Source organism: Morus notabilis, unplaced genomic scaffold (genome assembly GCF_000414095.1).
Source record: "Morus notabilis unplaced genomic scaffold, ASM41409v2 Scaffold490, whole genome shotgun sequence".
In the NCBI taxonomy this organism is placed as follows: Eukaryota; Viridiplantae; Streptophyta; class Magnoliopsida; order Rosales; family Moraceae; genus Morus; species Morus notabilis.
This window is the reverse complement of record NW_010359479.1, coordinates 138219-162013: the sequence shown is the minus strand read 5'-3', so window position 1 is coordinate 162013 and position 23795 is coordinate 138219. Positions and strand designations below refer to the sequence as shown.

At 34.6% G+C, this 23795-nt stretch overlaps 1 protein-coding gene across 1 annotated transcript; it reads left to right on the top strand.

The window, feature by feature from the left end:
• Window positions 1-344: 344 nt before the first annotated feature.
• On the top strand, window positions 345-13713 carry LOC21395270 (transcription factor bHLH140). Its single transcript, XM_024163233.1, has 6 exons — window positions 345-524; window positions 622-746; window positions 1462-2405; window positions 2873-3524; window positions 3605-3775; window positions 13260-13713. Exons 1-6 carry the CDS (start codon window positions 485-487, stop codon window positions 13593-13595), a joined length of 2268 nt encoding a protein of 755 aa, XP_024019001.1. The 5' UTR covers window positions 345-484; the 3' UTR covers window positions 13596-13713.
• Window positions 13714-23795: the final 10082 nt, after the last annotated feature.

Here is a 23795-nt window from a genome sequence, read left to right as displayed (position 1 = left end):
TTTTGATTTGAACAAAAAAATTCAAACTATGTGGTTTAAACTAGTGTGTAATTAAAGTTTTAATTTGAACATGTATTAAAATTTAAATTTGTGTTTGGTAGGTATGAAAAATAAAGAGAGTGAGTATATTTTTATTGTTCAAAATTAGTTTGAACGGTTGAACTTGATGAGAACTAAATTTTAAATTAGACCGTTTAATTCAGTTCAAATAAAAAATTATAATTTAAATTACATATTTATTAAATATCAATTCAAACTGTGATCACTGTTAAATTGAACGTAACCAATAAAATAAATCGGGGTTTAATATTAATCCATTATTTTACAATTAACGATATCAAATTGCCAAAACATCACTAGAAAGCAATTGAAAACTGAAAAGCTTGTAGAAAGAAAATACAGCAAATAGAAAAGTACCTAGTACCTGCCCACGCACTAAATTCTTGAACGTAAGAACCAGCTGACCTTGAAAGAAAGCAAGAAAATGGCGGACATGGATATCGATGACGTTTCTAAAGCCAAAGGTATTCCAAACCCCTCTTAGGCCTTCATATAGCATTAGGCTTTTCAGAGTTGATCAACCAATTAACCATATTTTCTTTTCCAAAATTTCGTTGTAAGGCGAAGAAGAACAGAAGGGGAAAGCTCTTATGGTAATTCTGGTTGGCGCGCCCGGTAGCGGTAAGTCCACTTTCTGCGAGGATTGCATGCGCCTCTCTACCCGATCATGGGTTCGCATTTGCCAGGTCTCTCTCTCTCTCTCTCTCTCTCCGATTGCCTACCACTTGTTTGATGATCTGCTTCACTGAGGCTTTTCCCCCCTTCTTCATAACTAGTTGTATTTTACGCGTGCGTTAGCATTGAACTGGAAAGTTTTTATTTGCTTGAGGAATCTATTCTTTTCTTGGCGTTTGGGCATAATTTATGGTATTTATCTTGTGCACGTTGTTAATTCAATGATTACTGCTTGTAAAGTGTAATTCATTTTAATGGTTTTTTTGCCATCTAGCATCCAGGATAATAAGATAATTATTTGTTCTTAGTTTGTTCTTTTATTTGTCTATTTTATCTTATTGATGATTATAGCGTTTAACTTATTTTAACCGCTTAAACGCGTTTCACTTTTTGTTTGGGCATAGTCTTTTGTCTATGAATACGAAAATTTTATGTGTTTCCATCAACGGCGATCTATATGAAACTTTATGTGTTTCCTTTAAAAAAAAAAAAAAAGGTTGGGACGGCGATCTATATGAAACTTTATGTGTTTCCTTTAAAAAAAAAAAAAAAAAAGGAAGTCTAGTTTATCATCTTTGATTCTGATGATTATAGCTTATAAGTTGTTTTCTTGTACTTGCTTAGTTGAGGAAGAAAACAGATACTCTAAAAGCTGCTGCTTCGATTAGTTGAAATGCTACATTGTTGTTCCCAATGAGCTACATTATCTTGCATTTTGTTTTGCAGGACAACATTGGAAATGGCAAAGCTGGAACGAAATCACAATGTCTAAAGAGTGCAGCCATTGCACTGAATGATGGTAAAAATGTGTTCATTGACAGATGCAACCTAGACAAGGAACAACGTGCTGAATTTGTTAAGCTTGGTGCTTCCAAAGTTGACGTGCATGCTGTGGTGCTTGATCTTCCTGCTCGACTTTGTATATCTCGGTCTATAAAGCGAACTGGCCATGAAGGAAACTTGCAAGGTGGAAAAGCTGCTGCTGTTGTGAACAGAATGCTACAGAATAAAGAATGGCCTAAACTCAGTGAAGGATTTACTAGAATCACTTTCTGCCGAAATGAGAGTGACGTTCAAGGTTCCCTTAATACATACAGTGGACTTGGTCCACTGGATACTCTTCCCCAGGGTGTTTTTGGTGAGAAGAATCCTGATTCTAAAGTTCAACTTGGTATAATGAAATTTTTCAAGAAAGCAGGGCCTGTTGATAATGCTGGACCTCTTGCGAATAGTGTTCAGGGTTCCACTTCTGTGAAAAATTCCAAGGAAACAGATTCTTGCTCCAAAAGACTTGTATCGTACTCAGAAAGTGCTGTTGAGTTGAATGAAAGTAAAGACCCGATGGTAGGCACCGTTAGCGATGCTGCTTCTCTGAGTGATCCTCCTACACTGGCATTTCCATCTATTTCAACCTCAGATTTCCAATTCAACCATGAGAAGGCATCTGAAATTATTGTCGAGAAAGTTGAGGAATTTGTGAACAAAATTGGAAATGCTAGACTTGTCTTGGTAGATTTGTCTCATGGCTCAAAGATTTTGTCTTTGGTTAGGGCAAAAGCTTCTAAAAGAAACATTGACTCCAAAAAGTTCTTTACATTTGTGGGAGATATAACTCGACTTCATTCACAAGGAGGTTTGCATTGCAATGTAATAGCTAATGCTGCCAATTGGTAAGCTGTTGTGGTTTCACATGTTTAAATAGACCATTTTTTTTTCATAATTATGTGTTAATATAGAAGTTGAAATTTAACCGTAAAAGTATATTGTGGAACTGTAATACGTATCTTTAGAATCTCTGGGAGATTCAAATCTAGATATTACTAGTTCCTAGCTCTTATCAAGGGCCTTATTGGTTATGTATATCTTCAGAGGTAACCAGGCGATTCCCAGAGAGATCGCAACCCTCTAGGATTCCTATTTCTATGGTTTACACAATTCAAAAGGCTGTTGTATGGTTCATTACTGTACTGTTGAATTGAGACAACCAAGAATGATAAATAATTCCTGATTAACCTAATTTTGGAAAACTAGAAGCCTTTTATATTCATCCTTGTGTTCTAGGGAATATAATGAAATAAGCTGTTTTAATAACATTATTTGCATGTCAGGAAGATCCAATAAAGATGTTTTAGTGCAGGCGACTAAAACCTGGAGGTGGAGGTGTAAATGCTGCAATCTTCAGTGCTGCAGGCCCAACCCTAGAGGCTGCAACCAAAGAACAAGCTAAATCTCTTCTTCCTGGGAGTTCTGTAGGCGTTCCTCTCCCTTCAAGTTCTCCCTTGTTTCACCAGGAAGGTATAACCCACGTCATACATGTTCTTGGACCAAATATGAACCCGCAGAGACCAAACTGTCTCGACGATGATTATGTTACAGGCTGCAAAATTCTCCATGATGCGTACACGTCACTTTTTGAAGGTTTTGTGTCTATAATAAAGAAGTTGCCTCAAGGAAGCATAAATAATCATGAGTCCAAGACGTCGGAGATACAAGGTCACAATGAGGATGCCCCTAGAAATAGTGAACAAAAAGTAAAGAGAGATGACATTCATGAATCTGATAGGACTGAAAAGTACAAGCGATTTCACTTTGAAACTCGGGACAATATTTCTGATTCTAGCACTCGAAAGATAAGTCCGAGCAATGAAAAATTTGACGTAAGCAAAACTAAAGCCTGGGGATCATGGGCTCAGGCTCTTTGTAACATTGCCAAGCAACCGGAGAAGCACAGTAATGTTGTGCTAGAGATTTCAGATGATATCGTTGTATTAAATGATCTTTATCCAAAGGTTAATTCGACCTTCACGTTTTTCCCATCTCCTATGCTCCTTATGTTTGTGTCGAATTATGATGGTCAATACTTGTGCAGGCACAAAAGCATATTTTGGTGGTGGCACGACATGAAGGTCTTGATTGCCTAGCGGACGTGCGTAAAGAACATCTTAAGTTATTAAGAACAATGCATGCCGTTGGTTTGAATTGGGCTGAGAAGTTTCTAAGTGAAGATGCATCTTTGATTCTCCGTCTTGGCTATCACTCGGTATGCATAACATCTTGCTCGAAAAGTAAATTGTTTTCATTTTAAGCCAAAAAAAGTCTATGTTTTTATCTCTTTTCTTTCTTCTTGTTATTTTTTTATTACTTTCCCTTTTTAAGGTTCTTGGGTCACGATTATTGGGTGGGGCGGGTCTTTAATAGATCTCTAAATTGAATAAGGGAAAACACTAGAAATACTACTCAAGATGGTAAAAAATATTATTTATGCCGCTCCACCCAAAAATAAGCAACTGTCAATTAATAAAGAGAAAACAAAAGGTCCCAATGGCGTACAATTATTTAGAATGGCATAAATAAGGTTGCGTTTAGTATGAGGGTTCAAACCAGAGTAGTTTTGATTTTAAAACTAGAACCATGATTCATGGTTTAAACTTGGGATCCAAACTGTGATTCTGAAACCGGAATCAGAACCAAGGGTTTGAACCATCTAAAACTAAGGGGGGAGGTGGTTTTATTTTTTAGGGTGGTTCTGGTTTAAAACATCACATCAGGGTTCAAACCTTGAACCAAAACCATCAAAAGCAAATGCTGGTTTTCAAGAACCATTTTTTACTTTTTGCAAACCAAAATCATGGTTCCGGTTCTAAAACCCTCATACCAAACGCAACCTAATAGTTCTGCATAAAACCATGACAAACCATGTACTTCTCATTGAAATAAAAAACTGAGAAAATTGTTGAACTTACACTTAGATTGCATGGGTCTAGATTTCAACCTCTTACTTTTGATTAATACCTTATTGACTAATTATAGTTATTTGACTAAAAAGGCTATTAATCAAGTGTAAAGGGTAAAAATCTAGTTCCATGCACTCTAAAGGGTATTTGTCTCATTTTTCCATACCTATACGTTAGAGTAATTGTGGATTCTTAAGCGAGCCCTGGATATTTGGGGGCTAATGTGGGAGTAGATGATTCAAAAACTGAAACTTTTACACACTCTGGGATTTATTTATTATATATATGTATTTTTTTTAAATATATTTTTGTTGCTATAAGATGAAATAGTCGGATTTTTTAATGCTGGTAATACGTGCATGTTTTATATTTGGTTCTAGGCAGATCTAGGATTAGGAAGATAATGAGTAGGCACGAGATAAGGACGCAGGTCATATAGGGCCAACAAGGAATGAGCTGTTGGGAGAGAAATATTAGAGTAGGAAGAGTGAAATTGGAGAGATATATCTATTTCAGTTGATTCATCATTGAAAATCATCTATGTTGAACACAACCAAGCCTATTCGTTGGCAGTCAATCATTCGACTAGGAAACTAAAGCTTTTTAAAATTAAAGTGATGCAAAACAAATAGATTAAATTTTAAATTTAGATTTTATATTTATTTACTAGGATATATATGTATATAATGTATCATTAATATTTAATTTTATACTAGGACCATCTTTATCTCATATGATTGTTTCGGATTCACAAAGATAAGATAAATTCAACATAATGGCATAACTAATAAACAATCATAATTAACAAGAAAATATGGAGTTAAACTCCAAAAGAAACCTTTTAGTATATGGACTAAGTAAAGACCGTTAGAAAAATTGCTTTAGGGTGAAAACCTTCACCAAATACTAGATCGTTCATGGTGTATCATTAAGAATTTATGATCTAAGCGGAAGCATACCTGAATCAGTCATGATGAAAGCAAATCACAAGCCTTGCGGTTAGTCTTCCAAATCTACACGTAGTCCTTTAGAGTTTCCTTTGGATTCTCTCTATTCTCTCTGATGATGGGATGTCAGAAATAGAATGAAAACGTACGTGTGATTTAGGGACCATAACCGTATATAAGTTAACTGCCTATTAACTTTCATTATTTCTAATTTGGCCCATCATAAAAATAGAAATAATGATTTGGTCTCTACACATAAAAGGCCCACACTTAATTAGATGCATTAAAGCCCAAAATACTTAAAACCTTATCAGATCACTTTAAATGGGCTCAACCTAATATGATAGCATCTAACACACAATAATAAACATATAAGCCCACATGGTCAATTAAAACCCAATAATCTCTCACTTGGGCTATATGTGTCACCTTATAATTGTGCATTAAAAATAACCTTATGAGTACTCAGAATTTTGTTATCATTACCGAATGCATCCCCAAACAATCCGGTCCATCAATCATATCAACATAAGATCAAAGCGGCTTTCGTTACATTTATCATAACTAAACCCATCAATGGTCACGTATACTGATATAACTGAACGACATGGATCAAGCATAGATGTGTAGCATGGAAATTACATGCAATGTGATCTAAGCATGCCTATTTTCAACTGGTCCAACCTTATACCTTAGTGAGATTAATTTTAAGCAAGTTCAAAGACAAAATAAACCAAATATTTTATAACTGAAAATAACCAAAATATCCATAAACCATATCCGAAGTTTACCATAACACGTGTTTAAATCTGAAAAGCAACTAAAGTACAAACTCCCACTAAAACTACATATCCTTAAGAGATACAACACCCATATGAGCGGTATGCTCATGAAAGACCTTCGGTGGCAATCCCTTAGTAAGCGGATTCGCAACCATGGAGTTTGTTTCGACGTGCTCTATAGACCTCTGTCCACTCTGAACTCTTTCTTTAACAACTAGGAACTTGATGTCTATATGCTTCGACTTCGTCGAGCTCCTGTTGTTGTTGGAATATAGAACTGCTGACTTATTGTCACAAAATAACTTGAGTGGTCTTGCTATGCCATCCACAATGTGCAGCCCAGTGACAAAGTTCCGCAGCCATATCCCATGGTTGGATGCCTCATAACATGCTATAAACTACGCTGTCATGGTGGAAGAAGCTATGAGTGTCTGTTTAGCACTCTTTCAGGAAATAGCTCCTCCAGTAAGCAGGTAGATATAGCCCGATGTGGATCTCCTACTATCTTGGCATCCGGCGAAATCGGAATCAAAATAACCGATGATCTCCAACTGATCCGATTTCCTGTATGTGAGCATGTAACCTTTTGTTCTCTGTAAATACCGCATGACCCGTTTGGTTGCTTTCTAATTATCCATTTCCGGATTATTTAAATACCTCCCTTGCATCCCAACAATGTACGCAATATCTGGATGTGTACAAACCTGAACATACATTAGACTCCCTACAGCCGAAGCATAAGGAATCTTACGCATTTCTTTAGTATCAAAGTTATTCTTGGGGCATTGACTTAAGCTGAACTTATCTCCCTTAGCTACAAGGGTGTCACCTGGTTTACAATCCTACATGCCAAATCTCTTAAGTACCTTTTCGATATAGCTCTTTTGTGACAATCTAAGAATACCACGAGACTGATCTCGGTGTATCTGAATCCCTAAAACAAAAGAGGCGTCACCAAAATCTTTCATTTTAAATTTTTTTGCTAGAAATCTCTTCGTTTCGTGCAATAAGCCTATATCATTATCGACAAGCAGAATGTCATCGACATATAAAATCAGAAAAATATGCTTACTCCCACTGAACTTGTGATATATACAATCATCCACCGCGTTCATCTCAAAACTGAACAAGATGATAATTTGGTGAAATTTGTAATACCATTGACGAGATGCCTGCTTGAGTCCATAGATGGATTTTTTTAATTTGTAAACCATTTGCGTTGCATCGCCCGGTACAAAGTTTTCTGACTGCACCATATAAATTGTCTCATCAATGTTACCATTGAGAAACGCAGTCTTACCATTCATCTGATGTAACTCAAGGTCAAAATGCGCAACCAAAGCCATTATGGTCCTGAAAGAGTCTTTCGATGAAACCGGAGAGAAAGTCTCTTTATAATCGATGTCTTCTTTCTGTGTGAAGTCCTTAGCGACAAGACGTGCCTTGTATCTCTCCACATCGCCCTTCGAATCCCTCTTGGTCTTAAATATCCATTTGCAACCAATCGGTTTCGCACCTTCAGGTAATGGGACAAGATCCCATACGTCATTGTCCTTCATGGACTTGATCTCTTCATTTATGGCATCGACCACTTTTGAGAGTTAGAACTTTCTATGGCTTGACGGAAGTTGATTGGATAATCTTCCACCATTCCAATGTCAACCTCATGTTCTTAGAGAAATACGATGTAATCGTCTGAAACCGCACTTCTCCTCTCTCTAGTAGATCTCCTTAATGGCATTGGTTCTTGAAGTTGTAGAGTTTGTTCTTCTGGAACAACTTCTTGAACTTGAACGGGAGGTTCAATGACATTGTCTAAATTCGGAGTTGCGTCTTGAACAATGTCAGGTATAGGAGCCTGATCTTGATCATTATCAATAGCAATTGGAGGAATATCAACGTATTCCTCTTCAAAGACAAAGTCCCTAACTCTTTCTCCTCCGGCAAACTCAATATCCTCAAAGAACTGGGCATTTCTCGTCTCAAAAATTGATTTAGTCATGGGATCATAAAACTTGTAATCCCTGGATCTTTCAGAATATCCAATAAAATAGCAACTGATAATCCTTGAGTCCAGTTTCTTTTCATTTGGCGTATAAGGCCTTGTCTCAGCTGGACATCCCCAAATGTGTAAGTACTTCAAACTACGCTTTTTACCTGTCCAGAGCTCATAAGGGGTTTTAACAGTCGCTTTATTTGGAACTTTGTTGAGTATATATGTTGTGGTCTTAAATGCTTCTCCCCATAGTGATTCTGGCAAGGTAGAATGACTAATCATACTCCTCACCTTATCTTTAAGCGTTCTGTTTCGCCTTTCAGCAACACCATTCATGTTAGGTAAACCCGACATAGTGTATTGTGGGACGATACCGCATTCCTCTAGGAATTTAGCAAAGGGTCATAGACGTTGTTCACCAGATCCGTCATATCTGCCGTAGTACTCACCACCACGGTCAGATATGACACTTTTAATCCTTTTGCTTAGTTGGTTCTCAACTTCAGCTTTATAGTTCTTGAACACATCCAATGACTGATTTCTCATGGATGAGATAAAGGTAGCGATATCGTGAAAAATCGTCTATGAACATTATAAAATATTATTGACCATTCTAAGAAGCCGTAGGGAATGGTCCACAAATATCTGTGTATAAGTTCTAAGACGTCTAAAGTCATGTTGGCACCTAATCTCCTGATGTTTGTTTGTTTCCCCTTTATGCAATTAATGCACACATCAAAATCTGTAAAGTCAAGGGGATCGAGAATCCCATCGGACACAAGTCTCTCAATTCTCCTTTTAGAGATGTGACCTAATCTCTTGTGCCACAACGAGGCAGAATTCTCAATGGTTAATTTACGCTTTACACCTCGTGTATTTACACGCAAGGATTCACTAAAAGAGGCAACTGTATCAAGCAAATATAGATTATCGTAACTTGATAAAGAACCGGTACCAACCAATTTTGAATCTTGAAAAAGACTAAATATCCCATTTCCAAATTAACAACAATATCTAAACTTGTCCAAAGCAGAAATAGAAATCAAATTCCGTCTAAATGACGGTACAACAAAAGTCTCATTCAAATCCAAATAAAAATAAGTTCTTAACAATAATCTAAAAGTTCCTATTGCCTCGACTTCCACCGACTTGTCGTCGCCAACATAGATGTATCTTTCACCATCACTTGGTTTTCGGCAACTCAGGCAACCCTGCATAGACAGACTGATGTGAGTTGTTGCACCAGAATCTATCCACCACGTGTGTCTAGATACCGAAGTCAAATTAACCTCAGAACAAACCAAATTAAGAAGCATACCTTTCTTTGCACACCAAGACTGATAGTTGGTGGCTAAGGGTGCACTTTATGCCTTCTCATACTTCAGCCTTTCATCTTCTTGGACACAGTGTGAGATGAGCTCATTAAGGGACCAAGAGTCCTTTTGACAATTATAGCTCACCTTGAATTGACTGAACTGTGCCGGAAGAGAAATCAGAACCAAGTGCACTAACAAGTCTTCAGATAATTCCAACTTGAGTGCCTTCAGTTTTGAAGCAATGTGAGACATTTCTATAATGTACTCCCTGATGTTTCCTTTCCCTTTGTACCTCATTGAGATAAGGTTTGCCAAAAGTGTACTTGTTTCAGCATTTTCATTCTTGGCAAACCTTTTCTCTAGATCCTCAAGGAAACCCTTAGCCATAGTAACCTTATCAGACATAGTGCCCCGAAAAGCTTCTGGAATAGCACGCTTCATAACCATCAGACTTATACGGTTCGATCGTTTCCACTTTTTCATCTCCCGCTTATCATCAGAGGTACTCTTATCAGTGAGTGCAGCTGGTTGATCGACCCGTAAAGCAAGGTCTAGGTCCATGTCTCCGAGAACGATCAAGACGTTTTCTTGCCATGCCTTAAAATTGGTGTCATTAAGCATAGGAATAGAATTTATGCTAGCAGAGATATTTGCAGCAGAACTAGAAACTGAATAGAGAACAAAACAAACAAAACAAAACAAAACTCACATAAATACCATATTATGCAAATAATAAATTCAAATAATGGTAGGGCCCATCACAAGATACCGAGCACAACATCAATATTTAGTCTTTGGACATAAATATTAACTTGTAAGTGGTATTCTTGGTGTAGTAATCAAACACTGATAATAATAACATGTCGAACAAAAATCTTCCTTTGGACCGATTTATTGTTCACATGTAAACCGAATAATCATCACATGCTTATCACCACAGGTTCGTGTGTAATTCGGCCAAATATTGACCTTCTTTTAGGACGGCCAATATCTGCTTGAATTATACACACACATCCGTTTAATATTTTAAATTAAATTAATTTCTACAAGAGAGATTGCTTTAACAACATGTTACTTCCATTAATTCATTTTACAATATTATACACCTTAAAAATAACATCAAAATTTGAATTTAAATTACACCGAAATTGACAAAAAAAAAAGACATTTTCTCAATATATATATAGCCGTAGGTTACACCTGTGGCTTTCTTTTCCTTACACACAGGCTCAATTGAGCCCTCGAGTGCAGCCCGCAGGCTGCTTTAAGTTTCCATTTTTTTTTTGTCAGGGGCCCAGATGGGCCCTTGTTCTTTAATGTCTAATGGCTCTGGGCTCAACAAATCCTAAGGGTTGCAATAGTTGCGACCCTTGAAAAATCTTAGGCGGCTAGCGGCTGCATTTCTCCTTATGTCGCGGACTGAGAGCCGCGGTTCTCCCTTGCCGGTGCAGCCTGGCGGCTGCAGCAAGGGCAGCCCATATTCCTTCTAACGAGATTCAACTGAATTATATATATCTATATATACATATATGTAAAAATATCCTAAATTCAACCAAAACTGAATAACCAAAATTCAATTACGTGTCTATATATATATATATATATCTAAACTTGAATCCGTAAAACTATAATTAAATCGAAAAATTTCAATTCTCAATGATTTAACATGAATAGGCTCTGATACCACTTGTTAGAAAAATTGCTTTAGGGTGAAAACCTTCACCAAATACTGGATCGTTCATGTTGGAAGCAATCACAAGCCTTGCGGTTAGTCTTTCAAATCTACACGTAGCCCTTTAGAGTTTCCTTTGGATTCGCTCTATTCTCTTTGATGATAGGATGTCAAAAATAGAATGAAAACGTACGTGTGATTTGAGGACCATAACCGTATATAAGTTAACTGCCTATTAACTTTCATTTTTTCTAATTTGGCCCATCATAAAAATAGAAATAATGATTTGGTCTCTACACATAAAAGACCCACACTTAATTAGATGCATTAAAGCCCAAAATATTAAAAACCTTATCAGATCACTTTAAATGGGCTCAACCTTATATGATAGCCTCTAACACACAATAATAAACATATAAGCCCACATGGTCAATGAAAATATGGAGTTAAACTCCAAAAGAAACCTTTTAGTATATGGACTAAGTAAAGACAACTGTCAGATTAAAAAAAAGGGAGAAAACTCTAAAAAAAAATTGGTCAACTTATAGACCTCAAGCCTCTGTAATGTAGATGATTATCTTGCGGTTTTCCTGGGACCAACTTGAGCCTTAAAACCAGCTTCTATTGCATGAACTGGTCGTTCGGAGCCACATTCCTCGCATCTAAGTAACCAGAAACCATTCTCCTTTAAAAGTGTTGTCTCTGGACTTTTGCATACAAGACAAATTACGTACTCAGTGCAATAGTGCCGCAACTGTTCTTCGATCGTCGTGGGGGAAAATCTAGCGTTCATGACTAATCTTTGCTGCCCATTGAGTGATCCCTTCGTCCCTAGTTCAGCCAGCAAGAAATCCTTAAGATGATGTGGCTGCCTGTTCAGCCTCCTGCAGTGATCCATGAAGCTAACCAATACAGTTGTTTTTTTGCTCCCTCACGAAGAACTTGTGGACGACTCAGAATCATCCTATGCCTGTCTCCCATAGTCTCTTGACTGAGTGCGAAACACTCTACCAAGAAGCTCTTCATATGTGTAGTCAGGTTCAGGACATGAAGGCATAGATATCACTCCTCCTTTGTCCTCTTCCCTCAGATTTTCCGGTTCTCGCCCAACATTGAGGGCAGTTTGTGCAGAGTCGTCTGCAGGGTCGATCACAACTGTTTTCTTTTTCTTCTTTTTCTTGGTCGGATCGAATGGCTTAATATCTGCCACTGCCTTCTGTAAGTTGTTTTTGTCTGCCATGATTGCTCTTGGAGAGAACGTGAGGCCTTGAGATGAGACTAGTTGATGGGATAATTGAAGAATTGGGGATAGAAGGAGAGAATCTAGTGAGACAATTTTTATCGCTTGTTTAATTTATTAATCAAGATTATGTACGTTTATATAATCAAGCCTAGATGGGCAATCCTAATTCTGCTAGTACTAGGAAACCACGGAAACCTAATCAAAATAGACTTTATAAGAAAATGCCAAACTTAATAAATAAATAAATAATTTTAAATTGTAAAATAATTTAATTCCATGATTATCTACATCACATTCAGCAAGGGGAGTTATAAACGGAAAATTATTATAATTGCTATTTTGGAAATTTAATTGCCCTTTTTTTGTGTTTGACTTTTTATATGTATGCAAAAAAAAAAAAGAAAAGAAGAAGATACTGCCACACTTAGAAAAATAAATAAATAATTAAATCATAAAATAATCTAATTTCACGGCTATGTACATTATTTTCTGCATGTGGATTTAAACGGAGAATTATCCTGGATAATTTAGTTGCCTTGTTTTGTGTTGGACTTTCCATGTGTATGCACATCTCCCGTTCCATTCTACTGTCCCAAGTCCGAGTCGACGGATAGAGTTTTCCACTCCACATGTTTTATGGTCTTTGGATTGGAAACCGAAACCTTAATTAATGAGGAACAAGAAAAAGAATAGAAAGTAGTATGAAGTTATATTACCTAATGTTTCGTTAGAGTTTAATAAGTTTTCCAAAGCTAGTTAAGTTTCCTATTTAATTAGGTAATTGTCAGGTAAATTTGGATTTCCTTATCAGCCCTTTGGACATCTTTAATGCAGGCCCCATCAATGCGGCAACTTCACCTACATGTGATCAGCCAAGATTTCAATTCCAAACATCTGAAGAATAAGAAACACTGGAACTCATTCAACACTGCTTTCTTTCGAGATTCCGTTGATGTAATGGAGGAAGTCAATAGTTGCGGAAAAGCGAGATTACAAGACGATGACAAGCTGTTGTCAATGGAGTTACGTTGCCACCGATGTAGAAGCGCTCACCCCAACATTCCCCGCTTAAAGTTGCACATCACAAACTGTCAAGCTCCATTTTCAGCCCACCTCCTTGAGAATGGTCGTCTAGTGAGTACTCCATGCAATACTGATGTTGATTCGTAAAGAAAGATCATAGAAAAAAGCTTCCTTCTGAGCAAAAGCTTTTGCAAATTGCCAAATTCTCATTGTGCTCTGGCAACATTTTTGTGCAGCATATATGGTTAGAGGTTCTAGTTTTATATGTTTTGGGGTTTTGTGTTTCTGTAAGGTGATGTTGATCTGCTATTTGTTCGTATCGGTAGGCAATGACCATCGACCCCACAAATCTTGATGCTTTAAACAAGCTTTTTTTAGGCCACAAGCTACTGACTGAGAACAAAGCTGAAAATTGAGAGAAAAAAAGGGGACACAGATAAAATATATGGCTGGAAGCAGTTGTTTATATTTTGATGATTTACCGAGAAAATTGTGGGGGACCTATTTGAGAGAAGCACGAGAAGTAGTTCCCTTAAACCCATGAACTAAACAGACTCATAGTATTCCAATTTAAGATCCATGGTCGATGAGGACTGACAAGTGTACAGATGACTCAAACTGACAACCCGAAGAAAATTTTTACAATGTTTTTTATTAGTTAGTTTGTCCCCTTGAAAGTTTTTAATCACGATATTTTTTAGTCTTTTAAAATTTTTGATTATATCTTAAATTTGATACACATATATATAGTATTGATAATCTCAAATTGCATTATTTTTCTAGTATTTTTTAAACATTTTCAATTATATCACAAGTTTTAACTTTTTAAATATGTCGATTTTTTTAAATTTAAATCCTCAACAAATCGAGTTTAGGGTTCCGTTTTTTTATCTATTTAAATTTTATTATAGTAAAAAATTATTAAAAATAATCATATATAATTTTTTTATTATAATAAAATTTTTTTATATAAAATTACATCTAAATTTAAATTAAAAATTTAAATTAATAAATTAAACGGATAGCTGTCGTCCTGAACGGCTGTCCTCTTAACCGTCTTAATAATAATATTTTGGCACCTTATAATAACTTCCCACATCTAACTCTTTTTTTTATTTTATTACCTCACACGGCGTTAGAAAAAGAAATAAAAAGGACGGAGAAAGGTCTGTCTGCCGAAACCTCTTCCTTCGTCTGATATTAGGAGAAAGAGTAAAAAGCAAAGCTTTCAAGGTATCTTTACAAAAGTTTTGTCTTCTCAATAAAAAGCTCTGCAAGGTATTTTTTATTAATTATCTTTAATTCAAGAATTGTCCTGTCACTCATATTTTTTTGTCCATTTCTTTATTTTTTCTGCTGCAAATTTCTTTATTGTATATTGTTCGGAGGTATCACTTTCCTACTACAATGAAGTACGTTTCCTATATATAAATATAATTCTACTTTTGTCCTTTCTTACTCTTTTAAAAGATTAGCTTTACATCAGATTTTTTGACCCCGTTCACTTCACCAATTCGAATTTAGAATTCGAGTTTTGCTACAGTAAAAAACTCTCACAAACAATCACATCTAACTTTTTTGCTACAGTAAAAAGCTCTCACATAAAATCACATCTCAACTCGAATTACAAACTCGAATCAGCGTAGTGAACGGACCCTATTCTCTTTTTGTTCTCACTTTGATGATAATCAAATATTAAGGGCCCGTTTAGTTCGCTGATTTGAGTTTTTAATTTGAGTTTAGATGTGATTTTATGTGAGAGTTTTTTACTATAGCAAAAAAGTTAGATATGATTATTTGTGAGAGTTTTTTACTGTAGCAAAACTCGAATTCTAAACTCGAATTAGCGAAATGAACGGGGCCAAGTGCTCTGCATGCGGCTCACGCCATTCAAGGTGGCTGTGAAGCGAGGCTAGCTCCATACTCATGATTTAAGGCGGGCAGGGACTGGGGGAAGAAAGACTTGATGATAGTGACGATATTAATGATAGTGATGATATCGACCGTGACCTTAATACGGAGTTAATGAAACTAAAAAAATTTAAATTCAAATTATAATTTTATTTAAGTTTATATTCTTTTATAAAATTTAATTTTAAACTCGAGTTTAAACTCAAGTTTATGACTAAATTTGAGTTAGTTTCTCCTTTAACTCGAATTCATAAGCTCAAATTCAAGTTAATGAACAATATTTTTTTTATTCTTAAAAATATCATAACTTTTTCGTTTTAAGTCTGATTGAGATGATTTTTTATGCATTCACAACGAAAAGACTAATAAAACCTCATCCATATATCATATTAAAATTTGTTATCACCATTAAATTTTTATTAAAATACTATCTAAATACAAATTTAAGTGTTGACCCACCCAGACACAAACTCAAAAAGATTCTAAATTCAAATCATAACTCAAATGTGCACATCTAAACACAAACTCAAGTTAGAACTTTAACTCAAATTATAAAAGGCATTTATAAAAATAACTCAATAAAAAAGTTTTATTAATAAAATAATTTTTTTTAAAATTTTTATTTGTAAAATGACTTTCTTTTTCCGACACCATTTCTGCATTCATTTGTAGCCATACAATACAATCAAATCGCCGCTCGTCTCCATTAACAGCCTATGAGCACAGGCAATTCCTTATCCAGTGAAACTCTTTTTCTCTTTTTTTCCTCTTACGAATGAGGTTTACATTTATACGAGATTTACGTACAATTTTATTTAAAGGAGGTAAACAGAAATTAAAATGAAAATTGAAATCTTGGTGTTTGATTTTGCAGGAGTGGAGACGCCATTGATTCCGGCGGTGAACTTTCACTTCCGGCGGTGAACTTTCACTTTCTCTGGAAATAAATAAAATTAAAATTAAAAAGTCATTTTTCTAATTTTATTTTTTCACTTGGTTATTTTAACCAAATTCTTCAAATTATAACTCACATTTAATTTAAAATTATCACTCAAGTCTTCCTAACACAAAAATACAAATGAACAACCCTTGAGTACTATCAATAAATAAAAATAAAAATAAAAGTATTGGGAAAGAAGTCGTACATCAAACGTCTCCAAAGACGTCCCCATCCTTTTTATTTCCGTTTTTAAGAGTGTGTTTAGTTCATAGATTCATGTCATAGTTTGAATTATGGTTCGTGACTCGTTACAGTATTTTTTTCATAAAAATTACACATAAATTGAGAATAATTTTAAATCATGATTTTAAATCTATCAACCAAACGTCCTTTAAATTCTAACGCCGTGTGATGTAAGAAAATAAGAAAAAAGCTGATGTGGTAAGCTATAATGAGCTATTAAAATATTATTTGGGAGCGGTTAAGGGAGATGACATCTGTGACAGTAGATTTGGACTCAAACAAGCTAAAGATTACCATACAATTAAAAAAAAAAATTAATTTTTGGGAGTTTAGACTTTAAAATGTGAATTGAACTTATTAAAATTTATTCAAAATTTTTATTTCATTCGTAGCCCCTACAAAAATCCTTGCCTCCGCCACTAAAGGCAATCGCATCATTGGATGGATTTTTTTTAAAAAAAAAATTAGGATAATCATTACGTTTTCTTAAAATTTATTATGAGTTTTCTCTAGAGAAATATTATGAGTTATTTTTCAAGATCAAGGGATTATCAAAATTTTGAATTTATTGACATTATTAATGAAAACTGCTCCTTTTATTAAAATAGATCAATTTAAACAACTTAAACAAAGGGACAATATAAAGGGATCAGTATTGATTTCACATTCAATTCAAGAAAAATATTTTTAATTAATTATTTATTATTGTCTTGTTGAGGAATTATAAGTTAAGTCAGGATCTTATCGTATATAAGAATCTTTTTATAACGTTTGTTTTGGGAGTTTCCCAATAGTAACGTTCTTTCACAGTTGTTTACACAAAATATTGTGAGTAAGTAAATGAGGTTCCGATCATATACTGTTCCGCTATATCACAAAGTAAACATATTTTGCACTTGTAGTCGGCAGATGGTAAAATACTGACGTATAGGGCATTGAAATAACTATTATTAGGATGGTGTCTACAAATCATATCCCTATCTATATTATAGAATAAAGTTTTGTTGTAAAATTATTTGTTTAGTTCGCTTATTCGAGTTTTTAATTAGAGTTGAGATGTAATTTTATGTGAAAATTTTTTACTGTAATAAAAAAGTTAGATGTGACTGTTTCTTAGAACTTTTTATTGTAATAAAACTCGAATCGGTAAAATAAACTAGACCTATATTAACAATTCATATAATAATATTAGGAGTAAAATCTGCATGTCTCTATTACCACCGTACACATGTACAACATTTTACGAGGAATGTCAACTGGAGAAATCAACCGACTAGGGCCGACTTAAGAAATTATGAGGCCTTAGGCGAAATTTTTTGTTAAGGATTTTTTTTTAAAAAAAAAAAATTTCTCAATCTCATCTTTGACATAAAATATAGATTTCAGCCTTATTGTTATCCAATAATTACGTAACACCTAATTTTGTTTTTTCACAATAGAACATTCCATTTGTAAGATTTTTTTTGTTTAAGTAAAACTTTTTTGCTTGTGGACCAAATTTTCCAGTACGGACATTGAAAAGAGAAAAACTTGTAGTAGTTAGAGGTGAGAAAAAAAGCATTATATGACATGTGAGCAATTAGTCAACAATTAAGGCCTTGTTCATTTTATCAATTTAAATTTTCAGTTTTAGGTTTTTACAGTTAAAAGCTTTCAAAAAATATCACATTTAAATTTTTCTGCTACAGTTAAAAGCTCTCAAAAAATGTCACATCTCAACTCGAATTGAAAACTCGAATCTACGAAGTGAATGAGGCTTATATTTCTGCAACAACTCTGCATATATACATTCAAAAGCTATCTACGTTATCATTCCATATACATTCAAAAGCTGGGCAGTTGGATACAACGTTTTTCATATTTAGACAATGCCGAATAAGGAAATGGTTTAACGTTTTCCATTTCAAATAAGTTGCCCCGTTTTTAACGAATGATGCAACCTGCGTTCGTCTACGTTGTTGTATTAACTGTCGGAATACCATGGCTTAATATTTTGTAATCCTTGTTCATTACATATTCTATTAATAATAAGAAACGAAATAATCCACGGTGACATAGATTAACTTAACACATAAATATTGGCGTAATACGACAAAGCACAACATAATAAGAAACTGGAAATCCTCAAAAGCTAGATGAGTTAATGACAAATCAACAGTTGCAACATCTTAGTGCTATATGCCGACAACAACTATTCACAATAAACTGAAAATCCTCAAAAGCTAGATGAGTTATTAGGACTTTCCCGATTACCACCACTATTTCCACCAACAACATGTGGGAGATTCATCCAGAGACGGTAGTCCATGAAGTCCGCATACGTCTTCACCCCCTCATCCTTTATATCCTCCACTGCTCTCATGATTTGATCGTAATTCCTTTTCGCATTAATTCGTTGTGCTATAGCATTTGCTTTAGTTCTATCGACCTCTGTTTTGAGAGCCTCATTCTCTGTGGTCAACGAGCCAACCACCTGCTCAAGTTGTGTTATCTTCTGTCGAAGGTCACTGACTTTCACAGCACGTCAGATTTCTCAATCATTAGCATTGTTAAACGAATCTATTAGGTTGTTTAGTGGATCCTTTGGCAAAACTAGCTTGTGTGGAATTCTCTCATCATCGGGATTCCGTGTTGGCGGTGGGCTGGAAAACGGTGATTGCTCACAGGTAATCAATAAAACGGCGCGATAAGGTCAATGATTGATTAGATTTTTCCTGTCATACCACAATAGCGACTCCATTTAGTATAGACAAGTGGAGTCAAGTCCAACATTGTCTCAATCAGCTTTACATCAGAAGAAAGACCATATATATTTTGCGAAAGAGCCAAAATGACCTTTGAACCACTTGTCACGTCCCTTATAGAGACAGCTCCCAAAATGAAAGGAATTTTATGGTGTGGTAGTTTTTGTTTTCTCTATAATCATCTATGTGGGAAATAAATTTAGACCGTTGGATGACATTTTAAGACTGTTTGGTTTATGAGTTCATCAGGTCTTAAAATGAACTAATTTGAACCAATGTTGATTTATTTATTTTTTTTTAAGAGAATGAGACAAATACTCTTAAAAGTATATGGGTCAAGATTTTTTTATTTTACTCTTAATTAATAATCTTTTTAGTTAAATAATTATACTGATAAAATGATATTAATTAAGAATAAATGGTAAATTTATAAACTCATACATTTTTAAAAATAAATTTTATAATTTTCTCTCTTCTTTTTTTTTTTTTTTTTTTTTTTTTTTTTTTTTTTTTTTTTTTTTTGTGAACTTGGACTGTGGGTTTTAAACCCATCCTGAATGGGTTTTGAGGAACTTACCCCTTAAGTTATGGTGGTTTTAAACCTAAACAGTACAGCAAAAATTATCCACATGCCATTTTTATTTTCCTTTTTAACTAAACACCACTTCGAACTTTAATTCCCAATTTATACTTAAAACGATAATTCAAACCCTGATCTAAGTTATAAACGTTAAAGACCACTAATTTAAAGTAAAAAAGTGTAAAACCATTTAATTTGAACCAGTAAAACAAATAGAGCCCTTAAAATAGGGAAAATGTACTAGATTGCATATCTCGTACGTACTTTTAAAGAAAATAACATATTTTTTAAAACATGGTAAATTATAGCATATTTCCAAAGTCTTTTTTAAATAAATTGTTTTTTTCCCCTAAATTTATCCTTTTATTTAGGATTTCGTTCTTTTCTCCTTCACACTTTCACACAGCCACCTCTCTCTTTCTCTTTCCATTTCTCTCCTCTCACCCTCATGATCTCTCTCTCTATTATCGAGACTTCTCTATCCTCCTTCCCCTCCGTGACTCTCTCTCATCCATGACTCTCTCTCTCCTCTGCATCTCTTCACCCGCGGCTAAACTTCCAGTGACGTTGACGGAGGACGTTGCGATTTCTCCGGTGGATGCCGTGATAGAGACGTTGGGAGGTGGATCGCGAGGAAGATCTTGCTAGATTGAGCGTGATTTTGCGGAGGACGTCGCGGCATTGCGATGACATTGGAAGATTGTCTTTGCGTCCTCTCATTTCTATCATTTTCCGGTTGAGCTCCGGGGATCGTCTTCTTCACAGCGTGACAGCAGCAGACAAAGCGGTGGAGGATCTTGGCAAACAAAGCAGTAGATCGTTTCTATCTCTCGGATCTCGGCATTGATGCCGTCACGGTCGACGACATGATTTACTTTGCGAGTGACGGCGGAGTCACGATCTGCAACTTCCTCACGCTCTGGACGGTGAGACCCTAGCGAGACATCCCGATCTCCACTGTGGGCGATGGCTACGATTTCCCTCGTGATCTGAGAATAATTTTGTTTTGGATTTGTCTGTATTTGTGTTTAGAATCTGTAAATACTGTATTTATAGTGATCGTGTAGTAGTTATAAGTTTGAATCTTAAAAATACAGTATTTATTAGTATTTTATTAATTTTAATTTTAAATATGGTAAATATTATATTTATTAATAAATATTTTAGTAGTATAAGTTTACATTTGATAAATTTTGTAATACTTTTAAATATTTTAGTAATTATAATTTTGAATATCGTAAATATTGTATTTACATGTAAATATTTAGTAGTTACAATTTAGAATATGTTATATTTAATAATAAATATCATATTTATCAGTAAATATAGTGTTTAATGGTCATCCAAGCTGGTGGTAGGATTTTCGGATAAATATGATAATAAATATGGTATTTATCAATAAATACAGTGTTAAACGGTCACTGGAGTCAGTGGTTTAATTTTCAGATAAATATGATATTTACTTATAAATACGGTATTTATTAATAAATACAGTATTAAATGGTCGTCAGAATCGGTGCCTAAATTTTTGAATAAATATGATATTTACTAGTAAATATGATATTTAGTTAACTACAGTGTAAAACTGCCACTAAATTTTCAGGTAAATATGATATTTATTAGTAAATACGGTATTTATTGGTAAATATGATATTTACCTATAAATACAACGTCAAACGGTCGCCAAAGTCGGTGGTTGTCTTTTCAGGTAAATACGTTATTTACCAGTAAATATCGTGTTAAACAATCACTGAAAAAAGGTAACAGGTTGCCATAGCTGGCCGCCAGTCCCGACCATAGTGGACGAGTACAATCTACCTATTTTAAAAAATATGCTACAATTTACTATTTTTTTTTTTTAAAAAAAATAGATGTTTAGGGGGGAAGAATGAGGTGGAAAAGAAATTTTAAGGGTATTTTTAAGTTTTTAATAATATTTAAAACTTGAAATATCAAATTATGTTATAATTTACTATTTTTTAAATAAATATGTTATAATTTGCAAATTAATTTAGCAATTATGTTATTTTCCTCCTTATCCCTTTATGGGAGACTGTAACACCTCGAGAAATTAAACAGGATTAATTAAGATAATTGAGATTTGTTAGTGTGCCTAATCTGGTTTAATTAATTAATTATGTTCATTAAATGTTTCTAATATTTAAGTTTAAATATTTCCAACGGATTTAAACATTTTCAGTATTTATATTTTCACCACAAGAGTATATGTAGGCATACTTTCTAGTCTACATTTATAAATATCTTTTGAATTATCCTTATTTTTCTTTATTTATTTTCTTTCCTTTTTCTTTTTTTTTTCCTTTCTTTCCCGTGCTCCCTCAACTCTCTCTCTCTCTATCGTTTTCCCTCTCACTCTCCCTCTCTATCGTTCTCTCACTCTCTCTCGTATGCTCTCTCTCACTTTCTTCAAATTTGTCAAATCTTCCAAAATCTTGAACAAAAGAAGAACAAAAGAAGAACTTCAAGGAGTTTTCAAGTCAAGGGAAGGATTTGGGGTAAGATTTTTGAAAAACTTCTTTTGAATCTCAAACTTTTCTTTAGAAAAACCTATTTTTAGTTTAAATTGGATTTTGATGGATTTTGGGTAAAATCACGGTAAAAATTAGAGAAAATTGGTTCTTTGGACTGGATTTGTCATTTGGAACTTGGATTTAGTAATTTTCCTTTAAAATATATCGGATTGGAACTTGGATTTGCAAGTTTTGGCCTTCTTTTCTTCAGATCGGCCATGTCGGCCAACCTGTGCAGCCCCCACCGTTCGACCAGACCGGTCGACCGGTTCCTTCTCCACCGGCCGACAGGTGGAGAATAAATTCTCTGTCACCAGTCGACCAGTGCACACGTGATTTCAGCCGAATTTACCTTAAAACCCTGTTTTGACCCTTATTTTCAAAGAGAACCTAAATTAGTTTCATTTGGGAACCTAAAGTAGATAGATTAACATCTTTAATTCATGTTTTGAAATCAAAATCCTTGGAATGATGATTTGAAACATAACATGATTTATGAAACTTAGAATTGGATTAAGGCACACTAATAGGAAATCGAAATGTATAATTGAGATTGATTTACTTTAGGAATGTGAACTGAATCCTAAAGCATTGTTTTGTATCAATGCTAGTTGAGGAATCGGATTGAAGGCTTTGAGGAAGCGGAAGCTAGAATAGTGCAACGCTAGTGACATGCTTGGTACTTAAGAGGTAGGATTTTCTGTCCTTTTCTTTGTTAGTCTGTTTTTAAAGTGTTTTGGCCAATGCAAATCTTTTAAAAAAAGGACATGTTTGATAAAGAAAAAGTGTTTTAACATAATAGCTTGATTTTAGCTATTACAATCATAATGAACTATTTCAAAGTTTTAATGAATGATTTCTTAAGATAAGATATCTTGTGAACTGGTAAGCCTGTTGATAGCCTAGATAGGATATGCAGCATGTATCCTCGGGGGTAGAACCCGGAACCCGGACCGGACCCCTACGGTGGTGATAAGGCTTGTGCTTGTGATTTTGTAAGTAATTTATTATAGTATAAATTACTTGCTGATGCCTGTAATATGGAACTTTAAGTTTATACTTCCTTTCAGAAAAATGATGTTAGGTTTTAGCTGTTGTGTTCGAACTGGCTATATGTATTTATTTACTTATTCATTTATTTACTTGTTATAAAGTTTATTTCAAAATACATTTTACTGGGCCTTTTGCTCACGCTTTTCTTATATTTCTATAAATATTAAACCCTTCCAAGGCGACATTAGAAACAGTGCAGAGTAGCTGAATTAGTTGCTACCGTCTGTTCAAGTAAGGACATTGTATCCATCATCCTTGAGTAAAAATGCAAGGATTGTAAATTCTTAGACTGTAAACTTTGAATATCGAGACTGTGGTTGATGTTTGTAATGTTATTTACATGTT

What these genes read in the sequence shown, in the direction of transcription:
- LOC21395270 (XM_024163233.1), top strand. Translation starts at nt 485, where the DNA reads ATGGCGGACATGGATATCGATGACGTTTCTAAAGCCAAAG. An exon ending in CATGGGTTCGCATTTGCCAG is followed by an intron (nt 747 to 1,461) that starts GTCTCTCTCTCT and finishes TTTGTTTTGCAG; the next exon opens with GACAACATTGGAAATGGCAA. An exon ending in TAAATGATCTTTATCCAAAG is followed by an intron (nt 3,525 to 3,604) that starts GTTAATTCGACC and finishes ATACTTGTGCAG; the next exon opens with GCACAAAAGCATATTTTGGT.